A 14270-nucleotide genomic window follows, 5' to 3' on the forward strand; every position below is an offset into this window, starting at 1 on the left:
CTTGTTCATTTAACCCTCGTGACCTCAGAGAGGCTGAGTGCCTTGCCCAAGGTCACACAGCTAGGAAGGGCTGGGGCCGAGGTCGAGTGGCCCGGGGTCTGATGCATGACCCTTTCTCCCTCTCCCTCCCCGACAGGGTTGCCTGAGGTCGTGCCGCCCCGTGGACCATGTTTAACGGGGAGTCAGGTCCGGCCTCGGCTGCGGCCTCCAGGAATGTGGTGCGGAGCTCCAGCATCAGTGGGGAGATCTGTGGGTCCCAGCAGGCTGGGGACGGCACCGGGACCAGCACTGCCAAGAAGCGACGCAGCAGCCTCGGGGCCAAGATGGTGGCCATCGTGGGCCTGACCCAGTGGAGCAAGGGCACGCTCCAGCTCCCCCAGGCTGGTGAGGCCGTGGGCACCCCACGCTGGGGGAGGGGCACCTCGCTTTGCAGTCACAGGGCGCCCGGGGACTGTCCTCATGGCTGTACACTCCCACCCCCACAAACACCTAAGGTCGCACTACCGTACACCAGGTGGTGTTCTGGGTCCAGTCTGCATCCTGACTCATGACTCCTCACGTAACTCTGCGAGACAGGTACTGAAGCACAGAGAAGGGAAGCAAGATGCCCTCATCTGCACAGCTAGGAGGTGGTGGAGCCTGCATTCAAACCCCAGCATCAGGCTTCTGAGCTCACGCTCCCAACCTTTATACTCTGCCGCCTCTCTACCCAGACTCACCCGCTAATCAGCAATTAGGCATTATATAGCCATCGTGTTCCTAACACCGTACTCTGACACTGCCACTTCACGGACACATCCAGGAGGTGCAGTCTCACCTGGAATGTCTGAGTTTCTTAAGTACGAGTAGCCGCACACGTATGTTGCAATCCACAAGAGAGACACACACATACAAAGACACGTGCCCTGCATAGTCACATGACTAGCACGCTCGGTTGCTCATAAAAGCTACCCCCACTGCCAGGAGAACACAAGACATTCGTTGACACTAAGCACGGTCACAGTAAAACCAGTTATGCAAATCATATACAGGCCTCTGTATACAGATGCAGAGACCCCGATCGTGGAAGCACAGTAACATACATGCACCCTCAGTGGCCCGTGGTCACAGAAACGCATCACACGTGTGTGCACACATACCTCACGGAGCTACATTCACACACTACCTTAATAGCTACCTCCTGATAAATACATTATACTTTCCCAAACAGCTGGTTATAGAATCCCACTTATGCCCCAGACTGGTGGGTGACCCACCTCGTCACACACTGTCAGCCCTGGAGCTCACGTCACAGAGGAGCCAGCCCTCCCTCCCCACCAGGACCTCCTCCCTTGGTGGCAACAACCCAGACACCAGCTGGTTTTGTTTTAAAATCTCTTCCTGCTTATTTTGCTCAGAGTAACAACTTCCCTAAGAAACCATCAAATAGGCAGCTGGATGGGGGTGGTGAGGAGGTGGGGGCACCAGAGGATCTGGGGAGAATGAATGCTCCTCGAGACTCCCAGTTGGGGCTGGGGGTGGGGGGGGGATTTTTCCAGGCCTTAAAATAGATTTTTACAAAGCCCTCCACAGGAGCATGTGGGATGGTCTTTTCCAGCAATCAAGCTGCGATGTGGTTTCTGGCTCAAAGAAATGCCAGACATGGAGGGGGCTTGAGATTATTATCAGCATCCCTGGGTGGGCATGGCCCCTGTGAATGTGCCTGATAAAAGGGAGTCGGGGAGATGGGGATCTAAGAATCTAGGAGTTGGGCTAGAACAGGACCAAGGGGGTGAGATTAAGGTTGGGAGACTAGATTAGGACAGTGGAGGAGATATTGGGCCCCAGGAGGCTGGCTTTAGGAAACCAAGCCCTGCTGATCCCTGGCTGAATTGGCTGATTCAGCTTTAGACCCAAAGGTCACTTCATGCCCAGATGCTTTGGAGAGACAGCGTTCCAAGGCCAGGGCAAGTGCCTGAGTCACTGAAAGACATGTCAGTGATGTGCCTGGGACTGTCCACCTACCCAGACTCCACAGTCAGCAGGCAGGGATAGCAGACACCAGGATGACCTCCAGCCTTGTAGAGGAACAATCAACAGTGGGGTTTCTGGATCACTTGTCTCTGCAGCGTGCAAGGGCATGGATGGAGGCCTGGGGAGGGGGGCAGGGGAATTACCCACTGCCCTTTTAACTGAAGGTCTCTGTGAATCATCCAGTTGCCAAATGTCAGAGCAGAAAGGGGCCCTGGAGACCCTCTGGTCCGGTGTACTCATTTCATTGATGAGGCATCTGAGCCTGGAAAAGATAAGAACTTTAAATTGACCTTCAGAGAGAACCCTGTCATTTACTACCTGGGCAGCTTAGGCAAGCTGCTTCACTTCTGTGAGCCCGCTTCCTCATTTATAGCTTGAGGACAATAATACATGCCTTGCTGAGTTGTCCAGGGGACTGAATGAGATAGGATGTGTAGAGGTACCCCCACCTCTTGCCTGATACATAGTAGATACTTGGTAAATTGTTGGTTATTATTACTGATGGTCACACAGTAGGGCCAAAAAAGAAGTGACTTCTTTAGCCACCCCTTGCTTGTAGCACAGTCCCCTCCCATCTACAATTCCTTGTCCCTGTTTTTTTTCTCCCAGGCCTTGGGGTTGCCAGTGTCCCAGTTTAGAGCCCATCCTCCTGGATGGACAGTCTGGCCTCAGAGGGAGGTATGGGGCTGATCACTGTGGGCACTGGCCCTGGAAGCTCTGTTCCGGGGTAAGATCCTAGCAGCATGACCCTGCTGCCCCTTCTGGGATGGCCCAGTTCCCTGAAGGGCAGGGCTGTGTAAAGTGGGGACAGACCCCTCTCTGGGACCCAGTCTTCTGGGTTCTGGGTCTGCCCATCACAGGATCTTCCATACCTCTCATTGACTTGAGCCTTGCCCATTCCCTCCTCTTCATTTCAAAGCCTGGATGATTGCACCAGCCTCCCCTCTAGTTCCCTTGCTTTTTGCCTGTTCCTTCCATTATATTTTCCTCATGTTGTCCTAGAAAGGCCTCCAAAAACTCACCCTGAAACTTTAGAGGACTAGTCCTGGCTCTCACTTGAGGGACCTTGAGAAATTCACTTTCCCTCTGGGCCTCTGTTTCTTCTGTAAAATGGTGGTTAAAAGTCTGTCTCCCAGCTTCCTTCTAGATCTAACATTCTTTAGGTTGTGGGAGCAGAGAGGAAAGTGGGGTCAGAGTTTTGGGTTCCCAGGACACAGGTGGGTTCTGGCCTGGCCTTCAGCTGGGTCCACACAGGGCCATCTTTGGCTGTTCTTGCCTTTGATCAAATGGAGCTTCTCTTTTCAGTACCAAGGACAGCTGCTGCCTCGCTCTGGGCTCTGGAGTCTGGACCAGGGTGGGGCAAGGGCTCAGGATCGTTCCAGGAGATCCCCTGGGGAGTGCTGCTGGAGGCTGACTTCCTCTTCCTTGTCTGTGGTGGGATAGATGGGATAGCTCCTGGAGTCTGTTGGTCCCCAAGGACCACAAAATTGTTGCGAGCAACTTGGTCCAATTCTCTAGGGAGAGAGGCTACGTAAAATTACTTCCTAGATCAACAGGGTTCAGATACTGGACTGGTGTGAGACCAGCAGAGGAATTTTCACTGAGGTTGCAAGACCTTCCTTCCCACCCAGAGACGTAGGGTCTGGACTTTAGGGTCCTCATCTGTGAAATGACAGGGGCATTTCAGGATTCTGTGACTCCCCTAAGCAGGGGCTCACAGTAGGTCGGGCAGCTCAAAGAAAATAAACCTTCAAATGGGTCAAAGCTTTCCTAAGCTCTGGAAGTGGGGGGTTTGGGGTCATGAGTAGTAAGGTTCTGACATCAGCTCAGGGTATATGTTGGGGGGATTTGAGGTGAAGGAGGATAAAGTGCGGCCCCCACAGACCCTTCTGTCTTCTAACTGGATTAGAGGGGCTGTGGCAGTTAGGAGCAAGGGACAGGGCAAGTCTCCCCACCTATAATTATTTCCCAGTCCCGTGTGTAATGGGACACACACCATTTGTGGATTTGCATCCATATATATGATCGAGCAGATGGGTCCAACTGCTAGTGCTGTGGTGTGAAGGTCACATGCGTGTGGCAAACCATGTCATGTGTACATATGACAAAGACTTGGTAGGACCATTTGTGACTATGTGACTGATGTATGAACATAACACATGACCTTGGATGTGAGATCACTGTATCAATATATGTGATTGTTGGCAGTGTGTGTGCCTGAGTAAAAGAAATGCATGAGCTAATATGACTCTGTGTGAATGTGTGTGTGTGTAAGAGACACAGACACTGATGGTCTTACTGATTCCTGGATAGAGGCTATTCCAATATCCCAGAAGCTAGCAAGGTTTCAGAGAAGACATGCCTGCTTACCAGCACCCCACTGCCAGTCCCCCACCCCACTTGCCAGTGCTGCTGCCCCTCTCAGCCTTTCCTCTCCCAGTGGGACTTCCTGAAAAATAAGTAGGGCCAAGCAGGAGGGTAAAGTCCCTGTTTCTCCCAGGCTGAGGTCTTGAACACCCTCTCCCAACCCACGAATCGCCAGGGTGACCAGCTCCACCTTCCCTGCCTCACCCTGGCCTCTCCCCATCACTGTAAGCACCACTTCCTTCCCCATCAAGCTCCTCAGGCATACAAGCTCCAGGAGGGGAAGTCCCTGCAAACCCATACACTGTCTTCTGCCCCCACACTGCCCCAGCCCTGCCCCCAGGAGGAGAGAGTGTCTAGAGGGACCACACTGCAATGCTGAGGAGGTTGCCATGGAAACCAGGCAGGATGGTACACTGCTCAGAGAAGCAAAGTGTCCCATGTTCCTTGCAGGACAAAAGAGGGGGGTTAGAGATGTCAAGCCCACCCCCGCCCCCCACGGGAGGTACGGAGACACTGAGGGTAAGCTCTCAACACACAGCTTCTGAGGTTCTTCTGTAGACCTCTTCCTCAAAGCCAAAATCAGTTCAGGTCAACCTAGCAGTCTCTCTCTGACTTCTTTCTCTAGTGGCCTCTCCACACACAACCCCCTTCACATTCAGAGCCACATTGACAATGGGTGTTAGTTTGTGAGTGGCCAGAGTTTGTGTGGATTTTTTTTTTATATAGGACCTGTGAAGGTTTCACAGAGGTGGTTTGTGATCTCCGGGAGTGATAGGGCTCATGACAGTACTTGGAAAATGAAAAACAAATCTGAGGATTCTGGAGAAAGCAAACTTCCCAGAAGAAGAAACTTAACCCTTTGGGTCAAGGGCTGAGATTGAGTGGGAAGGTGTGGGTCAGGGGATCCTGGTGAGGATGAGGCTGAGGGACAAGGGCTGAATTCTGCTGACTCCCCACCCATAGCCCCAACATCTCCATTGTGCCTTCAGCCATCCTTCTCATCTACTTTGCGTCACTGCGCTGAGCAGGATCAGGGGTCAGGCTGCGGGCTGGCTGTAGAGGTCATCTCAGATTGCCACTGCCTCCAGTCAGAGCCCTGCCTATTCTGTACCCTCCCAAGAGGTTGACTTCAGCAGTGATCTCAGCGAAACCTCATCAGCGATCTGACCTTCTTCCCTCTCTGTGCTTCGGGGGGTCACAGAAGGGGCCACCAAGAAACTGCGCAGCAACATCCGGCGGAGCACGGAGACGGGCGTTGCCGTGGAGATGCGGAGTCGGGTCCCTCGCCAGGGCAGCCGGGAGTCCACAGACGGGAGCACCAACAGCAATAGCTCCGATGGCACGTGCGTTCAGCCCACCCCCACCGTGTCCCCACCCTCCACCTGGGTCTTCTGGTCACCAGCGCAGGGTTGGAAAATATGGTTGGGTTTGCAGGCCAGATATCTGAGTTCCTCTGTACTCCTGCCTCCCTCTGTCCCCGTCCCCTGGACACCGGCTGCCTGGGCCCCAGTCTCCCTATTGCTCCTGGCCGCTTTTCCCCATCAGAATACTCCAGTGGCCCAAGAGCAGCCCATCCCTCTGGTATGTTTCATGCCTCCCACCTCCCAGGGCTTACGTGCCCTTCCACTCCAGGGGAGAGAGCTAGAAAGGATATGGGCTTCTAAAATCTTTTAAATGCAAAACAGCTGGTACAGCTCAGATGAATGGCATTCTCACAGGTGGACTTACTGTGAGATATATATAATCTCATATACATATATATATAACATAAATATATATGTTAAATATGTTTCTTACATATGCATATGGGTTGCAGTCAAAAATTTGAAAGTCTCTGGGTTAGATATTCCCTTGATCTCTTCAAATCTATGAAATGATGGATATATGATTAAGATGTTCTGAATCAGCTTCATTAAGGCTCAATAATTTCAGAATTCTATGGCCCCATTATTTGAGATTCTATGATCATGTCTCACTACTATGCCTGCTTCTGTGAATGCGAGTAGCTGCTTGGATTTATCTTACCATATGCAGGGCATTGCTGGCTCTTCAGATCAGGGCCTCTTATTCTTCGATCTACCAGTCAAAAACAGTGTCTCAGTCAATACAGCAACCCTCAGGGATGTTGGTGCTACCAGTATCTCCATTTTACAAGTGGAGAAACTGAGGCACGGGAAGAGGGTATGGCACCTTCCCAAGGTCACAGCTATAACATGGTAGTGGAGTCAGGTTTTGAATTAAGGACATTCGACCCTAAAATCTTTGTTCACAATCTCAGCACTGTCGATACTAAGCTCCTGAAATTCTGTGACCTCAAGAGTTATATTTCCTTTTGTTGTTATCCTTTCTCTTTTTTAAAAAAACTGAAGTATAGTTGATTTACAATATTATGTTTCAGGTATATAGAAAAGTGATTTGATGATGTATATGTATATGTCTATATTATTTTTATGATTCTTTTCCATGATAGTTTATTACAAGATATTGAGTGTAGTGCCCTGTTTATAGTTTAATATGGTAGGGTATATCTGTTAATCCCATATGCATAATTTATCCCTCCATCCCTCCCCTCTGGTAGCCATTATGTTTGTTTTCTATGTCTGTTTCTGTTTTGTAAATAAGTTCATTTGTGCTATTTTTTAGATCTCACGATATATGGTATCTGTCTTTCTCTGTCTCACCTAATTCACTTAGTGTGACAGACTCCAGGTCCATCCAGGTTGCTACAAATGGCATTGTTTCACTCTTTTTTTATGGCTGAGTAGTGTCCCATTGTATGGGGATACATTTTATATATATAGATAGATAGATATTTGTGGATATATAGTACACCCACCTTCTTTATCCATTCATTTGTTGATGGACATTTTGATTGTTTCCACATCTTGGCTATTGTGAATAGTTCTGCTTATGAACATCGGGATCATGCCTCCTTTTTTTTACATGTGCACACTATATTTACTTATTCACTTTATTATTTATTTTTGGCTGCACTGGGGCTTTGTTGCTGCCTGCGGGCTTTCTGTGGTTGCGGTGCAAGGGCTTCTCACTGCAGTTGCTTCTCTGAACACAGGCTGTAGGCACATGGGGTTCAGTAATTGCAGCACAGAGGCTCGTTAGTCGTGACTCTCGGACCCCAGAGCGTGCAGGGCTCAGTACTTGTGGTGCATGGGCTTAGTTGCTCTGCAGCATATGGAATCTTCCGGGACCAGGGATCAAACCTGCATCCCCTGCATTGGCAGGCGGGTTCCTAGCCACTGCGCCACCAGGGAGGTCCATCATGCCTGCTTTTGATATTGTGTGGGATGGGTGTCTAGCCTTGGGAATACTGAGTTAAAAGGTGCGCTAGTGTTCTTATTGTGATGAGAAATATTTCATCATATATATGTATTCACAAGGCATGTTCAGTAAACTCCCTCTGGGCCATTGATATGTCTGAGACCTAAGAAGTTGAAATAACTTAGCAAACCTGTGAAGTAACTTTTGGTTCTATTGAGATGATGACTTTTATAACCAGCCTGTGTTTTACAGATCTGTGGAGTTTTTGAGGCAAGTGCGTGAATCAAGACTGTCAGCTATTCATTTAAATTTTTCAGATCCCACTATCCGAAAAACATGATGTTAGACTACTGCTAACTCTGGCCAATAAAAATGGATGGGCCTAAAAGCCCCTTCCTAGAGAGCGGAGGCTGAGCCTGGCAAGGGAGAGACACAGGCCCTTCTGATAAGTGTATTCAGCCTGTCTCCCCTTCCTGCCTGTCTCTGGCCAAAGGGGACTCAGGCCAAAGGGTCCAACGTGGGGTTGCTCCTGGGCCAGCCTTTTCTCTCTCGAGGCAGGAGCATGGGCTGTCCTAGGAGATCTGGGAATATCCTGTGATCCATTATAGCCCCTGGGCAGTTCTGGGCCAGCCCTCCCACACCTGTCCTTTCTCTGCTGGCCACACCCAGAACATCTAGGCTTGAGGACATGCAAAAGTAGCACATTTCCTATGACGGTCACACCAGCAGCGGCAATAACTGCCGCCGATCGTTTCCTGTCTGTCTGGAACTTCTCCTGCTCCCTCTGCCCTAATCCTCACCATCGCCCTGGATGCATTGAGTGTCAGCTCTGTTTTGTAGGCAAGACAAGTCTCTTACCTCTTGGAACGTCCGTTTTCTCATCTGTAAAACTGGATTATAGCTCCTGCCACCCACAGTGGTTGTGCAGATGAAATGATACCCATCTGGAGCTTGTAGTACACTGTTGGCATCTGGCCAACTTTCAATCACTGTCAGTTTTTCTCACAACTATTTCCACCCACTGCCATGGACCACCCCCCCCCCAACACTTGTCATTAATCTCAACCCTGTAATTGTGTTATTTCGGTCTCAGTTACTGTTTAGGGCGCCACCTGACATTCCTGACTTGGATTTCAAAGTCATAGTCAACTCAATCTGTTTTTGGAACTTGCTCCAGGCATTGAAATATCTGACCTTTGTCTCTGGTTCTTGCCATTAACACCCCTGGTGAGGACACAAAGTATCTCGCAAGTCCTGCCTTTTCAGGGTCACCTTAGAAATCTAGCACTTGAAGATTTAATATCATGATGGTTAGCCTCTTTGCTCAAGTGACATCAAAGCCTTTTTCTGTAACGTGCAGAAATGAACAGTTCTGTTTTCCCCAGTCACAGTGGCATACTTTCAGTATGTCCAGGGGAGATTGGGGCACAGAGGGAGTACCCAGTGCCCCAGGGGCAGCGCTACTGCGTCCCGCCACCCAGATGCCCTCACATACCCCTCTGCCCCCTTCTTCAGGTTCATCTTCCCCACCACCCGGCTTGGGGCCGAAAGCCAGTTCAGCGATTTCCTGGATGGGCTGGGACCAGCCCAGATTGTGGGGCGACAGACACTGGCAACACCGCCGATGGGTGAGTCTTCTTCTTTTATTTATTATTTATTGTAATCTTGGCTGCGCTGGGTCTTCAATGCTACACATGAGCTTTCTCTGGTTGCAGCCAGTGAGGGCAGCTCTCTAGATGGGGTGCTCAGACTTCTCCTTGCAGTGGCTTCCTTGTTACGGAGCACGGGCTCTAAGGCTCTCAGGCTTCCATTGTTGTGGCGCGTCGGCTTAGTTGCCCTGAGGCAAGTGGAGTCTTCCTGCAGGAGGGATTGAACCCATGTCCCCTGCATTGGCAGGCAGATTCTTAACCATTGAACCATCAGGGAAGTCCTGGGTGAGTCTTCTTAAAGGCAGGGTGAGTAGGGCAGTGGCAGCCAAGCAGCAGACCAGGTGAGCTCAGCAGGGGCCCCACATGATGCAGTACAAGCCGCAGAAAGGAGCCCTCACTCCAGCTCTTATGCCAGTGAGGAGGCGTCAGCATAGCGAGCCTCAGTCCCTCCCACAGCAGAGAGGAGAGGGGTTCCAGCCTTTCTCTGCTGGCCACACTGCAGCAGCTTTTCTGGCACATTCCCGCCCTCACATCACCACTCTCACCCACTATCTCACCACCTACCATGCGCCCAGCAGTGCTAGTGCCAGGCATAAGATGGTGAACAAAGATTATCATGGCATTGACGTCCACGGAGTCTGCTCTGTCACTGATTCTTTGTGGGACCTTGGGCAAGTCACATCCCTTCTGTGAGCCTCAGTTTGCTCATCTGTAAGATGGGAATAATAATGCCTGCCTTAGTTCTGCAATCTGAAGACTATTTTTTGAGTCCCTGTTTGATGCCTTGCATGAAATAGTTCATTTACACCTTAGGAACTGTGTCTTATTTGACTTGCTACTTCTAACAGTGCCTGGCACCTAGAAGCCTTTTGGTAATTTTCTCATCCCTCCTCGCAGTAGCTAGCAAGTACTCCCTATGGTCTATTCTTGGTCCTCTTAGCTGTAGTTCTGGCTCCTTCCCCCTCTCTCTCCCTCAGATTCTGGCTGTGTTGGCTTCAAGCAGCAGCTCCCAGGCTAGCTTCCCTAGAGATGCCCGCTCGCCTCCACCCCTCCCTCCCCATCAGTCTGACCTGAGCAGTGTCTGACCCAGACGTCTGCACTCAGCCCTCGCATAGACAGTTTCTAACCTTCGACCTCACAGCAAATGAGAAAGTTGAGTGCAGACAGTGCCCTGCTGTGACCATGCAGTGGAGCTGACATTCCATTCCAGGCCAGGACTCCTCCCACTGCACTGCCCTGTCTTCCTGGAAACGGCTCACACAGGAGCCTTTGTCTACTGGAAGAGGGGTCCATAGGGACTCTCAGAGGGTAAGTGGCAGTTCCCATCTGGCACTTGGGTGGGATTTGGCTAATTCCCAATCCTTGCTTTCAGGCTTTTAAGGGCCTGGAGAGTCTGATTTTTCCAGCTCTAGGCCCAGCCAAGGGCTGGGTGGCGGTGAGAAAAACCAGCCACTTGCACAAGGCTTATGCGCCATCTCAGCCTGGAACACTCGTGTATGGCGCCCCCTGGTGTCCTAAGTTGGGAAGGACAGGTTTGCATTGGCTCTCCTTGTTGGGGATGTTACGTTGAGAGTTGCTGCTGCTGCTAAGTCGCTTGAGTCGTGTCCGACTCTGTGCGACCCCATAGATGGCAGCCCACCAGGCTTCCCCGTCCCTGGGATTCTCCAGGCAAGAACACTGGAGTGGGTTGCCATTTCCTTCTCCAATGCATGAAAGTGAAAAGTGAAAGTGAAGTCGCTCAGTCGTGTCCGACTCTTAGCGACCGACCCCATGGACCGCAGCCTACCAGGCTCCTCCGTCCATGGGATTTTCCAGGCAAGAGTACTGCAGTGGGGTGCCATTGCCTTCTCCGAACAGTGAGAGTTAAGATTAATTAATTCCTGAGACCTCCCCCTCCCCATTCCGCACGGGGAGGTCAGGAATAGCTAGAGGGAGAGGGATGAATTGCAGGATGTATCCTCAAAGTCCTAAGTCCCCATCTTCCAAAGTGTGCAAATGCGCAGTGGTGTAATGGCTCAGAGACTCTGAAATGGGTGGCTGAGCCCAAAGTGTGGCCCATTTGAATTTTTCTGCATCAGGCTTATGATTCTGAACCCCCTTTTTTGGCCACGCAGCATGCAGGATTTTAATTCCCTGACCAGGAGTCAAACCCATGCCTCTGCAGTGGAAGCAGAGTCTTAACCACTGGACTGCCGGAGAATTCCCTCTGTACTCCTCTGAAGGACGTCCCAAGTGACTAGCAAAGATGGGCACAATAAAGGACAGAAATGGTATGGACCTAACAGAAGCAGAAGATATTAAGAAGAGGTGGCAAGAATATACAGAACTATACAAAAAAGATCTTAATGACCCGGGGAAACAATGGAAACAGTGACAGACTTTATTTTCTTGGGCTCCAAAATCACTGCAGATGGTAACCACAGCCATAAAATTAAAAGACTCTTGCTCCTTGGAAGAAAAGCTATGACAAATCTAGACTGTGTATTAAAAAGCAGAGACATTACTTTGCAAACAAAAGTCCATCTAGTCAAAGCCATGGTTTTTCCGGTAGTCATGTATGGATGTGAGAGTTGGACCATAAAGAAGGCTGAACACTGAAGAACTGATGCTTTTGAGCTGTGGTGTTGGAAAAGACTCTTGAGAGTCCCTTGGACTGCAAGGAGATCAAATCAGTCAATCCTAAAGGAAATCAATCCTCAATATTCATTGGAAGGACTGATGCTGAAGCTGAAGCTCTAGTACTTTGGCCACCTGATGCCAAGAGCCAACTCATTAGAAAAGACCCTAATGCTGGGAAAGATTGAAGGCAGGAAAAGGGGATGACAGAGAATGAGATGGTTGGATGGTATCACTGACTCAATGAACATGAGTTTGAGCAAGCTCCAGGAGATGGGGAAGCTCAGGGAAGCCTGGTGTGCTATAGTCCATGGGGTTGCAAAGAGTTGGACATGACTGAGCGACTAAACAACAACAACTCTGTACTCCTGGGACATCTCCTGCTTTCCTCCCATCCTTTGTCAAGGGTGGGAACAGGCCCTTGTTTCCGGAGCGTGCCTCATGGCCTGGGCAGTCTTGTATCTTGTCAGCTCTCCAAACTGATATTCTTTAAGTATCTGCTTGACGTTTATTTAGGGGAGTAGCTGATGGCCACTGTGTAGATGGTGAAGACATCTATTGAGCACACAGCCTCCCCTGTCTTCCTGATACAGAAATCTGTCCCCAAACTTGCTATTCCTCTCAGTGAAACAGAGCCCCCTCCCTTCTCCCATCCCAGCTTACCTTTGTGATTCCCTAAGCAGGGCCGTGGAGGGTCACGCCCCCACCCCACCCCAAGGGCCCTATCAAAACATTTCTCAACTGCTTTAAATTGGCCTCTGGAGAGCAGCTCCAGCGCATGCAGTTTTTGTCCTTCTTGTGCCCTTTCCGTGCTGGAGCGTCCTCTGCAGACTGCATGCTGTGGGCCAGCCTGCCCCTTGGTCTGACTCTGCCTTGACGGTCCTCCTTCTCCCTTGCAGGGGATGTGCACATTGCCATCATGGACCGGAGTGGCCAGCTGGAGGTGGAAGTGATTGAGGCTCGGGGTCTGACCCCCAAACCTGGCTCCAAATCCCTCCCAGGTGAGGCAGAGCAGCTGAGATGAGGGATCTTGGAAATGGGGTCCTGCCAGGGAGGGATTCACAGCTGAACTCTGGGTCTAGCAAGTCCTGGCTCCCCACTGACCTAATCAGTATTTTCAACAGTGGAGTCATGGATTGCCTGGAAGGCCAGTGGGGGGCAGGAATGGGAGGTGAGGACGGAGGAGTTGGTATTCGAGTCCATCTTGTCCACCTGCTGTCCACTGGTCAGCTCCTCCTGCTTACCCTGCTCCCCTCCAGGATCATGTGGAAGTTAGGGGAAGGGGCAGGCCACAGCAGTTTCCCCGGGACCCCTCCCCATCATGCTCTCTTCCGTCCCTCAGCCACCTATATCAAAGTTTACCTACTTGAGAACGGGGCCTGCTTGGCCAAGAAGAAGACAAAGGTGGCCAAGAAGACCTGTGACCCCCTGTACCAGCAGGCTCTGCTCTTTGACGAGGGACCGCAGGGCAAGGTGCTGCAGGTGAGCATCACGAGGCCAGGGAGCGGGGCAACTCTCAAAGACTACAGACTGTCATTTAAAATTTACTTACGGTTTATCCTGTGCCAGCACTTTAATACCCTTTACCCATTTTTTGTTACAACCTAATGAGGTGTTATTGCCACCTGTTGATTGATAAGGAAACCAAGGTTTGGGGGGATAACTTGATTGCCCCCAGGTTGCACAGCTGGTAGGTAGAAGCAGGTTTTATTTTTTTAAGATTTTTTTGTTTTGATGTGGACCATTTTTAAAGTCTTTATTGAATTTGTTACAATATTGCTTCTGTCTTATGTTTTGGTTTTTTTTGGCCAAGAGACATGTGGTATCTTAACTCCCCAATCAGGGATCTAACCTGCACTTCCTTCAGTAGAAAGCAGATTCTTAACCACCGGACCACCAGGGAAGTCCCCTAGAAGCAGAGTTTGACCACCTTCTTCCACCAGGTGGTAATGTTTATCATCATGATCCAGCAGCAGAGCGATAGCTGTGGCCCGGGTCCTGGACTCTCAGCCTGCTTGCAGCTCTGGAAGCCTGTCATCCTGGATGCTAGGAGGCTCTGGAAGTCAGGGCCAGCTTCTAATCCCAGCTGTGCCACCAACTGCTGTGTATCTTTGGGTTAGTTGTTCGCTCTGAGCTACATTTCCTTTTTGTGGAAATGATCCGTATAGCACCTCTACCTAGATGGTTGTAACAATGGGGAGAATATATGTAAAGTCTGTACACCATAATGCATACCATAAACGCTTAATAAGCGTGGCACACCACAAGTGCTTAATAAGTTGTTGCCTGAAGTCAGTCTGAGTTCTGCGTCTCGCAGTCCCGTGTGCCCTGGCAGTCTCTACACGG

At 50.4% G+C, this 14270-nt stretch overlaps 1 protein-coding gene across 2 annotated transcripts in view; it reads left to right on the plus strand.

The window, feature by feature from the left end:
• The window catches only part of RIMS3 (regulating synaptic membrane exocytosis 3), a 42151-nt gene that overhangs the window by 21926 nt on the left and 5955 nt on the right, over positions 1–14270 (plus strand). For both annotated transcript variants that reach the window (XM_061412363.1, XM_061412362.1), the window contains exons 4-8: positions 137–384; positions 5582–5723; positions 9175–9287; positions 12824–12925; positions 13267–13406. In XM_061412363.1, the coding sequence (XP_061268347.1) occupies positions 168–384; positions 5582–5723; positions 9175–9287; positions 12824–12925; positions 13267–13406 (714 nt within the window). In that variant the 5' untranslated portion in view covers positions 137–167. The remainder of the gene's footprint in view (positions 1–136; positions 385–5581; positions 5724–9174; positions 9288–12823; positions 12926–13266; positions 13407–14270) is intronic.

This window comes from Bos javanicus, chromosome 3 (assembly GCF_032452875.1).
Source record: "Bos javanicus breed banteng chromosome 3, ARS-OSU_banteng_1.0, whole genome shotgun sequence".
NCBI classification, from domain to species: Eukaryota; Metazoa; Chordata; class Mammalia; order Artiodactyla; family Bovidae; genus Bos; species Bos javanicus.